The 13,360-nt window shown below is 41.2% G+C and overlaps 1 protein-coding gene across 1 annotated transcript in view; it reads right to left on the bottom strand.

Annotated features, from left to right (window-relative positions):
* Positions 1–12,169, bottom strand: part of csmd2 (CUB and Sushi multiple domains 2) — a 1,856,113-nt gene extending 1,843,944 nt beyond the window's left edge. The window contains exon 1 of the mRNA XM_078566065.1: positions 12,060–12,169. Within this exon, the coding sequence (XP_078422191.1) occupies positions 12,060–12,169 (110 nt within the window). The remainder of the gene's footprint in view (positions 1–12,059) is intronic.
* Positions 12,170–13,360: the final 1,191 nt, after the last annotated feature.

Here is a 13,360-nt window from a genome sequence, read left to right as displayed (position 1 = left end):
AAACATTCAAAGAGCGCATGGGTGAACTGCAACAATTGTTTATTCCTGTCTGGTGTGAAAGTAAAATAGAAAAAGGTGGCCAAACAATGGCTTACAGGGGAAATTAGAGATAGTATTAGATCCAAGGAAGAAGCATACAAATTGGCCAGAAAAAGCAACAGACCTGAGGATTGGGACCACTTTAGAATTCAGGAAAGGAGGACCAAAGGATTGATTAAGAAGAGGAAAATAGAGCACGAGAGTAAGCTTGTGTGGAACATAAAAACTGACTGCAAAAGTTTCTATAGGTATGTGAAGAGAAAAGGATTGGTGAAGGAAAATGTAGGTCCCTTACAGTCAGAAACAGAGGAATTTATATTGGGTAACAAAGAAATGGTTGACCAAATAAATACATACTTTAGTTCTGTCTTCACAAAGGAGGACACAAATAACATACCAGAAATGTTGGGGAACACAGGGTTTAGTGAGAGGGAGGAACTGAAAGAAATCAGTATTAGTAGGGAAATGATGTTGGAGAAATTGATGGGATTGATAATCTACATCCCAGAGTACTTAAGGAACTGGCCCTAGAAATAGTGGATGCATTGGTGGTCATCTTCAGAGATTCTATAAACTCTGGAACAGTTCCTACAGATTGGAGGGTAATGTAACCCCACTATTTAAAAAGGGAGGGAGAGAGAAAACAGGGAATTATAAACCAGTCAGCCTGACGTCAGTAGTGGGGAAAATTCTAGAGTCTATTATAAAAGATTTAATGCTGAGCACTTTGAAAACAGTGGCAGAATCGGACAGAGTCAGCATGGATTTATGAAAGGGAAATCATGCTTGACAAATCTACTGGAATTTTTTGAGGATGTAACTAGTAGAGCTGATGAGGAGGAGCCAGTGGATGTGGTTTATTTGGACTTTCAGAAGGCTTTCGACAAAGTCCCACATAAGAGATTGGCGTGTAAAATTAAAGTGCATGGGATTGGGGGTAATGCAATGAGATGGATAGAAAACTGGTTGGCAGACAGGAAACAAAGAGTAGGAATAAACGGGTTTTTTTCTGAATAGCAGGCAGTGACTAGTGGAGTACCGCAGGGATCGGTGCTGGGACCCCAGCTATTTACAACATATATTAATGATTTAGATGAGGGAACTAAAGGTAATATCTCCAAATTTGCAGATGACACAAATCTGGGTGGGAGGGTGAGCTGTAAGGAGGATGTAGAGATGCTCCAGTGTGATTTGGACAAGCTAAGCGAGTGGGCAAATGCATGGCAGATGCAATATAATGTGGGTAAATGTGAGGTTATCCACTTTGGTAGCAAAAACAGGAAGGCAGATTATTATCTGAATGGCTATAAATTGAGAGTGGGGAATGTGCAACGAGACCTGGGTGTCCTTGTATATCAGTCACTGAAGGTAAGCATGCAGGTGCAGGAGGCAGCAAAGAAGGCAAATAGTATGTTGGCCTTCATAGCGAGAGGATTCGAGTACAGGAGCAGGGAAATCTTGCTGCAATTATACAGGGCCTTGGTGAGACCGCGCCTGGAATATTGTGTGCAGTTTTGGTCTCCTTATCTTAGAAAGGATGTTCCTGCTATAGAGGGAGTGCAGCGAAGATTTACCAGACTGATTCCTGCGATGGCAGGACTGACATATGAGGAGAGATTGAGTCGGTTAGGATTATATTCGCTGGAGCTCAGAAGAATGAGGAGGGATCTCATAGAAACCTATAAAATGTTAACAAGACTAGACAGGGTAGATGCAGGAAGGATGTTCTCGATGGCGGGGGAGTCCAGAACCAGGGGTCACAGTCTGAGGATATGGGGTAGTCCATTTAGGACTGAGATGAGGAGAAATTTCTTCACCCAGGGAACGGTGAGCATGTGGAATTTGCTACCACAAGTAGTAGTTGAGGCCAAAACATTCTATGTTTCAAGAAGGAGTTAGATATAGCTCTTGGGGTGAAAGGGATCAACGGATATGGGGAGAAAGTGGGAGCAGGCTATTGAGTTGGATGATCAGCCATGATCATAATGAATGGCGGAGCATGCTCGAAGGGCTGAATGGCCTACTCCTGCTCCTATTTTCTATGTTTCTATGTGATGAGTGGCATTCCACAGGGGACTGTACTGGGGCTTCAATTTTTTTACTATGTTTATCAATGACTTAGATGAGGGGAGTGAAGACATGGTGGCTAAATTTGCAGATGACACAAACATAGATAGGAAAGTATGTTGTGAAGAGGACATGGGGAGATTGCAGATGGATATAGATAGGTTGAGTGAGTGGGCAAAGATCTGGCAAATGGAGTTTAATGTGGGAAAATGTGGAGTTGTTCACTTTGGCAGGAAGAACAAAAAAGCAGAGTATTACTTAAATGGAGAACGGCTGCATAATTCTGAGGTGCAGAGGGATCTAGGTGTTCTAGTACATGAGTCACAAAATGTTAGCATGCAGGTACAGCAAATAATTAAGAAGGCTAATGGAATGCTATTCTTTATTACGAGCGGGATTGAACATAAAAGTAAGGATGTTATGATTCAGTTATACAGGGACCGCACCTCGAATATTGTGCGCAGTTGTGGTCTCCTTATTTAAGGAAGGATGGAAATGAATTGGAGGCGATTCAAAGGAGGTTTACTAGATTGATACCTGGAATGAGTGGGCTGCCTTATGAGGAAAGGTTGGACGGGCTGGGCTTGTTTCCACTGGAGTTTAGAAGAGTGAGGGGTGATTTGATTGAAGAATACAAGATCCTGAATGGCCTTGACAAGGGCGTCGAAAGGATGTTTCCTCTTGTGAGTGAGTCCAGAACTAGGGGGCACTGTTTTAAAATTAGGGGTCGCCCTTTTAGGACAGAGATGAGGAGAAGTTTTTTCTCAGAGGGTTGTGCGACTTTGGAATTTTCTGCCTCAGAATGTGGTGGAGGCAGGGTCATTGAATATTTTTAAAGTAGAGGTAGGTAGATTCTTGTTAGTTAAGGGAATCAAAGGTTTTGGGTATTAGATGGGAATGTGGAAATCGAAACACAAGAAGATCAGCCATGACCTTATTGAATGGCAGTGCAGGCTCAACAGGCCAAATGGTCTACTCCTGTTCCTATTTCTTATGTTCTTGTGTTTAGAGAAACTCTGCACACTACACTTAAGGTTATGCTTGAGCCATCGTGGGCAGAGTGAGAGATTTTTGGTCAACACTGCTTTTATGGTGACAATAGCATCATTTCAACCCTCAATTAGCTAACAGAAGGCTACAATGTCCTAAGTCAAATCAGTCAATAGCGCTGAACCCTTCAGTCTATGAAATTGGGTGGTTGCACTTCATCCCACTAGCAGACTCATTATATATCATTCTCCATTGCAGCCAATAAATAAATACAGAAAATGCTGACCTCCCAATTAGAGGTCAGGTAGCGTCTGTGGAGCCGGAAGCAAAGTTAACATTTCAGGTAAATGACCTTTCGTTACAACGCATCAGAGCTCAAAAGTGACGAAAGTGAGCCTCTCCATCGTGGTACAAATGGCAGAAGTGCCTGAAAATCCTAAGTCCTGCCCCTGAAAACAGAACTTCTCATTTTCGTGGGTGCAGGAATAGGGCTGGTTGGCGTTTCGTGTATGCATGGTTTACAGAGGCAGCTATCTTTTTAAATTGTTCAGCTGTCTCTGCTGAAGTTGGATTTTTGTATCTCAGGAGTCTGAAACTCGAAGTGTGCAGGATAGACCTGGTAAAAGCAGAGTTGAACTTTGTACATTTCTTTGGATGGCCAGGGTTCCCCTTTGGAGAGGTAGGGCGCCCCTTTGGATCGGATCCAAGGACACCTTTTGGGGAAGGTCATGTGTCCTTTGAAATTGTTAATATTAGACATGAGTGTGTGTATAAAGTGCATAAATTTATTAACTGTAAAGTTCATTGGAACTATCAACAGACCCACAAAAACTGTCTGGAGGACCTATAAAAAATGTCAAGAGGACTTATCAAGAGAACTTCTCAGAAGTGTCAAGAGGAATTGTCAAAATCACATGTCAAAGGGAAATGTCAAGCTGTTTAAAAATCCTGCCCTTTAAATATAAAAAAAAAATATCTGGAATATTAAAAAAGTCATTATTTGCTATTCCACTCTGTCCGTTGTCACTGCATGGCCGATTTCACAACCATCTATTATCACAGTAGGGTGTCTGCCATTTCACTGTTTGATTAACTCTCTAAGTGATTATAGGCTCTTTAAAGTGGGACTATGAATTCCACTGTTTGTTATTATAAGAGATTGTGCACGTCAATGAAACGTTTGCTGTTATAAGGTTTTATGTAGTTGAAGGAATGTAAATGTAAATTGTTTTTTTATGAATGAGTGTTTTATTCATATAGAGTGAAGTCTGCAATAGGCACTTAGGATGGAATTTTACACCAGCGGGATTTTAAGGTCCCGCAGAAGTCAATGGAGTTTAGAATGGCTCACCACATATTATGGCCCTGTTCCCGCCTCGACAGAGCCATAAAATTCTGGCCTTAGAACTTAATTTTATAGAATTTTATTTTATCTCATCCTTGCATAGGTCCTGAGGTCTGCCCATGGTGGAGACTGCATGAGTTGGTATGGTCGGTGTAAGGTCAATGGGTGGTGGGGAAGGGGGCATGTATTGGCATGAGTTGGCACTAAGCTGGCATAGAGGCTACAAAGAGGTGGGTACGGGGGTAGAGGTTGGCATGGAGAGTATAAGGGGTTGTGGGGATTGGGTGCACAGGGCTTGAAGTGACATGGATGGAGTGTCGGGAGTGTGTGGTGGGCGGGGGGAGGTGAGGGGTGAGGGCTGGAGGGAGGTTTTGTGTTTTTAAAAATTTTTGGACACAGTGCCGAAGCAAAGAGGCTGGCCTTCCACCCAGCCCACCTCCACACCTGGCATCCCAACTTCTCATATAGCTTGCCATGGCACCATCCCCCACCCCACATCCCTCCCCCGACTCCCGGACTGAAAATCTGGCGTCCAGGCAGCCATTTTTAAAAGTTCGGCTCACAGAGCCAGGAATTCTCACAACTCTACATGCCCTCCCTCTGTTTCTTTCTCCACAGCTGCTGCCTGACCTGCTGAATATTTCCAGAAGTTTTTATTTCAAATTTTGAGCATTTGCGGTGTTATGCTTTTGTCATCATAAATAAATGTCCAAGTATAAAAGTACACATAATTCATGCTTTTACATATGACCGTAAAACAGGGTTCATTGGATACAGTTGTAGAGTAAATACTCTTACACCAATTCTCCAATTCATGCAAAATAATGAAATTAGTTATCAGGGGTAAACTTGAGAATCATCAGTACAATAACCACTTAATTAACAGCAGTCTGATACATTCAGAAAGGGAATTGCGAACCCAATTAAACCATGCTATGCCCCATCACATGGAGTGCTTTGACTTTCAAAATACTTTTGATTAAGTTTCACATTGAGTGCTATAAATTAAAATTGAATGGAACAAAGAACACAGGTTCAAACTGGAGAAATTCTCCACACAAAGAGTGATTAACCACCAAACACACCAGAGGAGGCTAAAACCCTAAAATAATTTAAAGAATTATTGCATGCTACAATGTCTCTGGATGAATGACCTTCCTCATCCGTAACTATACTGCGAAACGTATCAGATGTGCACAATGTGTATTCCCATATATACTCGAGTAATAGTCGACCCCTGACTTTTCGTGTATACTCCGCCCTGATTCAGCTCACTGGCCCACTTTGTGTTCAAAGTCACACAGCAGAGATCAAGATTCGAAGCAGGAGTGTTCTGATCTTTCTGCATTGGTGCTAGGTCACAGACTGCAATTTGCCCTGGGGAACTTTGGTAAAAGTTTAATTCCTTGTTGAAATGATGGAGGGACGTTTGGAACAAACTGCAGCGTTAGACTGCACAGTGTTTGTGAACCTCAAGCCTAATAAACTTTCCCAGAAATGGAACTAAACTTGCTGAGCCATCATGAAGTGTCCTGTGGCCCCATAGGAATAGAAAAGGGATTATTAAAAACTTACCTTTTTAGGTTTCCTCCATGCTCCAATCCACTTCCTTGCAAGCCACGAGCATCAGAAACTGAGAGACTGAAAACTCAGCACTGTTCTCTGCTGACTGTGTGAGTCGCGAGTGTGGGTAGTGGAAAGTAAGCCCCTCAAAAACATTATCCTTGTAAAAGTCGACCCCTTATCCTTTTGCCTAAAAATGGGTCTCAGAAATTTGACATTTACACGAGCATATATGGTATATTTGTGGAACGTATACTGAATATATCTACACCATGTATAAAATCTGCACCAAGATAGCTTGCAGGAGGCCAGTTAGCTCAGTTGACTAGATGGCTAATGGATGATTCAGAATAATGCCAACAGCATGGGGTTCGATCCCCATTACAGCTGAGGCTTGGGGCCTTCCTCCTCCTCTCTCTGCCCCATATGGTAGCTATTTAAATATTTCTCAGAGCAAATTTCAAGTGAAGTATTCCTTACTCAATCAAATGAAGGAGCAAAGAAAGGAGGTGCAAAGTGATTTTATATTTGAATTTGAAGAAATTGCCTTTTATTTTCCATATGGTTTGATCTTAGTTTTAATTTAACAGGCTCTTTCTCGAGAGAAAAAAAATATCAGGTACAAACCATAGCTTTATAAAGAAACCATCGTTACTAATACATTATAAAATTGACATTGGCATTTAAACAATACCTTGGGTGTATGCATGAATTAGAAGTGACTTAACAATACAACACCTTCTGAATTTCCAATGTATAATTTTGAAATCTGACGTCTACCTTAGACCAATACCATAACAAAAGTTGTACACCATGGCTGATTCAAGGTTATTGGAAGGAGTGGGATGGATATAGTTGTCATGTGTCATGGCTTTCTTTTGTAGCCAGGTTGTCTGCTTCACATGCAATCTATAAACCTGAATGAAGGTGGTGACGTGTCAAGAAGATGCCAGGTGACGTGTCATCAGGAAGAGAAAGGTATGGTTGGCGCAGTTAGGATGCAGCTATGTCTCTCTCCACTCTCAATTCTGTCTACAGCCTTTAAAAGCCCTTTTAAACATAGGGCCAGACCTCTGGAGCAGTGACTTGTCAACAACAGATTTCTACAGAATGGAACCCAAAATGCATTGACAATTCACTTGTCTTCTCTGTCCACAACCTAATGCAACTGTTCAAAATAACCTCCAGCCAGCATGGACTCATTCTTGTTGCTATGGTGATTTATCCTCAACCATGTAGTCTTTTATAATGTGTCATTTTAAGAGTTTTCTTTTCTTCAGTTATACTGAAGTCAATCCGGTACTAAGCTTTTATTGCTTATGAATTTTCATGACACTAACGTGACTTACTTCGGTGAATGGCAATATGACTTTTTCCCCTGGTACCAACTATTTATGCACCTAGTCTTCAGTGGCACAAAACATATATACTTAAACATTTCTAGGATTGTGTCAATTTTGATATTCATCATGCAACACACTGACATGATTACGCACATTGTGAATATATAGTATCCATCCATATACTGCCAAATATCCCAGGATATTTTTTTAGATCCATCCAAACACTTGAATTCTGTTTTTAGCATCCTGAAATGATATTGGAATGCTTAGTTTTTTATCAGTGCTTATTGACCCATATTTAAGCTGATAGTCCCTGAAGCAAAAATCTTGCTGAGTCACCCTTTTCAAATAACTAAAGTTTGCCTCAGAATAAATAAGGCACATATTGATTCCAACTACTTAACTTTTACCTGCAAGATAAGAGTTGTGCATCATTGAACAGCTGAATCAATTTGCATTTGTTGAAGGCTGTTACATTGGTTAAGATATCAGCACATCAAAACTGGCATATTTCAGCAATGCCACAGTCTGGAAAATGCAACATGATGTTGTGGGTACCCTTTTTCTCTGAATACTTGGTTAGTGGATGAGTCTGCCAATTCTCCAGATGAGAGCACCATTCACCTCCAGTATGCAGGGTGAAAGGCTATCCTATTTTTACCCATACCATGACCTTCATCCATAAAAAGGTGTCTATCATCTTCAGAAGCTTTTTAGGGACTTGCTTGGCCTTGCTAAGACTGTTGATGTGAATTATGTGTCATTTTATGATAGCAATTCATTCCCAACTTGGACCTAGGTTAAAATCATCCAAGCTCATTACCATTAATAATGTTATATTTTACGTTAATTTAATTGACAGTTTACAGGAGTTTTGAACTGACAATGTCATGGTGTGTGATGCATATAAAACTGAGCTGTAGCCATAGCACAAATGAGCATCTGAGGGGAACTTTAGCAAAAAAGTGAAGAGACTTCTCTCATCAGTCTGGATTAGATTCAAATGTAAATCCCTGTAATGAAAGGCCATTGTCTATCCTCCGTGCTACTCAAATCCCTTGAATGATTAAGTTACTAAGCATGCAATCTTCACTGCTGATGCTTAAATTTGTATTCAAATCCTCCACCCCATCTCATTCAGCAAAATTCATGAATCTAAAAATGAACAAAAATAATTGCCATGGTTTAAATTGCTGTATTTGAAGTTGTTAAAAAAGATGCTTTTTATAAGAACATTTCATTGTGATTCCTGTTGTCATGGTTCAACAAAGCCATTCAGGGTTTGTTATATATGCAAATATTACACAGAGCAAGGATGAAAGAGAAAAGAAACAACCAGACAGACCTGTTGTTTCAGTGCCCAATTTTCTGTCCCCCTCCGTTTTCCCCCCTTACAGTATAACATGGCAATAGTACTGAGAAAGATCCTGCCTCATTCGTCTCAAAGCAAAGCAAACTTTAATACAATTACTTATTTATTTTCTTCTCCTTCACTTCACTTTCCATTTGAAGATGGAGGTACTTTGCATGCAATGGAAGATCACTGGCTGAAGGCTGAGACTGGTTTCTCAATCAACAGTCCAAGAAGACTGAACAAAAGGTTGAAGGTTCAAAAGGCTGAATTAGTTGCACCTCATTTTTCAATATTGAAAAATGTGTCAAATGTTTTGCAAGCACAGGCTATCTGAGTACGGTCCGTACTCTGCTGATTAGGAACAACCAAAGGAACATGCTGTTTGATTCGACCAGCCAATTATTGGGCCAGATGTACAGACGCTGAAATTTATACATGATGTTCAATTCTGTGGTGGGCAGAACATCTTTTTGGGCTGATGGCAGCGTTCTGTTAGTGGGAAAAAAACACTTGCGTAGCCATTACAAAGCAGCGGCGTGAAATGGCTTGCTTAACCTGTTGTTCAAAGTTTTGAAATACTTTGCCTTTCCAATGTAATTTCAGGTAGACCGGGCACTTTTCAGGTCCAAAGTTGGTGGCCTTTCGCCCATCTGCAAGTTTGTGCAATGCACAGCTAACAATGATCTGATCAGATAAAAGCAAAATACTGCAGATGTTGGAAGTCTGAAACAAAAACAGAAAATGCTGGAAAACTCAGCAGGTCTAATAGCATCTGTGGAGCAAAAGACAGAGTTAACTTTTCGAGTCCGTATGACTTCTTCAGAGCTAAAGAGAAGTAAAAATGTGATGAAATGTATACTGTTTAAGGGGGGGTGGAGCAGGTGAAGCTGGATAGATAATCCAGCCTCACCTGCTCCACCCCCCTTAAACAGTATACATTTCATCACATTTTTACTTCTCTTTAGCTCTGAAGAAGAGTCATACAGACTCAAAGCATTAACTCTGTCTTTCTCTCCACAGATGCTATTAGGCCAGCTGAGTTTTTCCAGCATTTTCTGTTAATGACCTGATCAGGATAGCCATTGTCCCACAGGATAGCTTTGATGCACTCTATTTCTTTATCAAGCTTGCAAGGTGAGCTTGCAAGGCTAGGTCCTTATTTACAAGATGGCTGATAAGGTCAATCTCATAGCGTATGGAACTATATGCCTACTGTTAGATGTGATTCTGTAATTGGTCAACAGCTGCTTAACAACCCTGAGTGTGCTAATAGCTACACTAACATCTGAATTAAGATAATCAGTCGAACTCTTAATGTGGCTCATTTATTCATTTATAAATTCATACACAAGCACCCGTTCTCTGCAAACAAAAGGAAAATGTTCAAGCAGTGTGCCTTTTTCAATTTACCCCAGAGCTTGGCAGCCTATAATTCCCTTTTGCTTTCTCCATGGCAACACCTTGGCCAATCCAAGTCAACTTGCCAATCAATCAACACCCCTTTCTCCTGTCGTATAAATTGTTGTGATCATTTGAAATTTGGCATCCTTGCATTTGTCCTGATGAATGGAAAACAAAACGCTTTGGGAACATGTCTCTCTCTTCAGCAACATTCAAGTTCTGTGCTACCAAGCAATTGGGAGCTGGCATTCCAAGAGCTCATGCAAACTGAACTTCAAAAACTAACTGTCACGTGCAGTTCATTGTTATGGGGAAAGCATGAAGATTGAAGAAAAAAACCTGATACAATGAAGGACACTTGAAAAGCATAAAAGTTTGAAAGAGTGAAACCAGAAAAAGACCTTAAGGAAAAAAGAAAGGACTCAACTGTAAAGTCTGAAAGGTAAGAAAGGAGATAGACATGCTGAGAAACGATGTAGAATAAAAGCTAGGACAATAACTAATGAGAAAATCTTGACAAGGAAAAGCAGGGTTTGTGGTATCCAGACCATCTTTCAGAAGCTTTCAAATGAAGGTAAGAAATTTATTAAGTAATCTAAATTCCTGCCTCTGTTAATTTTAGTGAGCAAAAAGTATGAGAACAAAATGTTGGAATTGCGTTGGAGAGCACTGATGGCCCAGGTCTTCCAGTCACTGGGTAGTTGAAGACCAGATGTACCGCCACAGAATGCAGTATGTACCAGACCTTCGAAAGACCCAACGCAATAGAACCTGAACTTCCAATAGAAATTTCCTTGATCCCCGGGACCTTCCAAAATAGACTCCAACTCTGAGTTAGAGTGAGAGATTTTGGACAGGTCCGACTTACTTACCTGGATCGTTACCCAGGAAATATTCGACAGAAAAATCCTAGGGATGCATTTTACATGCTCCTGTTGGGCTTGTTTCCAGCAGGGATGGCACATAAAATAGGGCAGGTGCCCACCCCATTACCTTCCCACCCACCCGCAGAGCTCACCGGGATAATACAGGTTCCAAAATCGGCAGTCCACCCACCATATTTAAATGAATAATTAAGGGTCAATTGGATTTTGTTATTAAGCCAATTGATCTTAATAATATGCTGCCTTTGCCACAAGATGTTTGAGGTGAGCAGTCGGGTGGAAGTGGGCAGCCAACTTATTAAATAAATTATTTTAAGGGGGGGTGTTCTATCTTCGGGGCTGCCCTTTGCTAACTGGACGGTGCCCCCCCATAATACAGAATCTCTTCCTTTCTTCCTGCCTGCTTGGAGCCTTAAACCCAAACCTCCACCCCCACTTTGACCTGCCCAAAACTCCGGACTCACCTGGCTCTGGGGATCCATGGGCCTTCTTCCTCCTCCTCTTGCAGTCCTGGCAGCACCCATTAACATGCTCTTGGCACAACCAGGACTGATGGAGCTCCTGGCCAATCCGACTGGCCGGCAGCTCCCGAGGGCAGGACCTCCTCCCCAGTGGGGGTGCGGGGTGATAGTCCCACACTGGTCCTGTTAAGCCCACCCATAGCACTTTATGGCTGCAGGTTCGGCCTGCGTGGAGTGGGTTGGCTCCATACTGACTTTGCTTCTGGCAATGGGGCAGCATGGAAGAGCGGCCCCCCCCAACCCCCCTGCCCCCCCAATAATCAGCCGCTAGTCTAACTCCTGGGTAACTATACAACTGACACACCCCCCAAACCCCTTGACTTGTCTCAATCCGATCTGACTCGACCTCTCAAGCTGACTCCCCCCAGACTCACCCCAACCAGACCTAACCTTTCCCAGCTGCCATCCTACCCCCTCACCCATCCTACCCCTTCCCCAGTTACCTCACCCATCCTACCCCACCCCCAACCCACTTACCTCACCTACCTTACCCCTTACCTTCTCTCCATAGGTTTTCAAAGAAGCTTTGGGACATTTAAATTCTTTACTTACCAGAATGCAGCAGCTCGTACCATAAAAAGGAGGCGTGGCTTCTGCAAGGATTCCCTTCGCTGATGTCTCTGAGGTTTCCTGTACTCAGTCAGTTTGGAAGGATCCTCCATCGGAAAATTGCCCAGACAAATTGAAGGAAGGTAAGTGGATATTTTTTTGTCTGACCAGGGTTTCTGACCCTGATAGGAAGGTTTAAGCCAATGAGTATTTGTTTCGGTCCCTTTTTGATTATTAAAAGTTTGTTACAGTTATGAAGAAAGAAGTGTTCTGGCACTATGCAACCGCATTGTCACCTCAACAAATAAGTATTTTGCTCCATATCAGACCGTTATGCCGTTAATAAGCATAACAAGCTGCAAAGATTTTAGATATTACAACAGCAAAACAGCATTGAGAAAAATATTAGTAAGGGGAATTTATTTTGGCAGAGAGCATTTATGGATTGGTTATTGGTAAACATCAGTCAGTGTTATTGCTTTAATATCACACAATCATATTTAGGCTTTCTGCTACAGTGTGAAATTATATTTAGTTTTTCACTGCTTTTTCATAGTGTTATTGAAACTTCGATGTATAACAAATATATTTTTCATTTATTTTGTTCTGCTCACAATGTCCTTCTATCTGTACAAACATGTAAAACATCGTACCTTATAAGGTGTGCTTATCACAGTAAAAATAACCTGGTTAAAAAAAGAAATTTGCAGTCTATTTGCTATTCATTTATTTAAAACTCAATTTTGATATAAATCGTTGCCACCGTGACTTAAATCAAGGTCAAGGCAATTAAAGTGATATAGAGATTTCCATGCCATTGTATCAGACTTTTCCAATAACACGGATTATTGCATATTAACATTTTACACAAGATTGGAGGTTATGATACAACATAAAACATTACCACCTTGCCTTGTCTGATGGAAGTAGGCCATATCTCAAAGCCTCTCTTTCAATGAATACATTCGATTATTTACCATTAGTTGACAAAGTGATTCATCCTAGTGCAACATTTCTTTCTTCTTCCATACTGAGAGGCTACATATCAAATGATCTCAGCATAGTTAATCATCTTAACAGCAGTACTGGGGAATTTACAGAGATAAATGCACTTGAAAACGTAAAATGGTATGACTGACTTGTCCAGAGTCCATTTTGAAGGGAAATTTACCTTTTTTAGGAAATTGAGAATGTGAATTACAAATTTATGAACTTAAATTGCAGTACTCACCTCAATTTGCCCAAAGCGCTCCTTTTTCCTTCATCACAATTCCGAAAGATTGGAAATCAGATTAAGGAACAAT

Source organism: Cetorhinus maximus, chromosome 21, assembly GCF_964194155.1.
Source record: "Cetorhinus maximus chromosome 21, sCetMax3.hap1.1, whole genome shotgun sequence".
Lineage (NCBI taxonomy): Eukaryota > Metazoa > Chordata > Chondrichthyes > Lamniformes > Cetorhinidae > Cetorhinus > Cetorhinus maximus.
The sequence above is the reverse complement of the archived record's forward strand: the minus strand, read 5'-3'. Positions and strand labels throughout refer to the sequence as shown.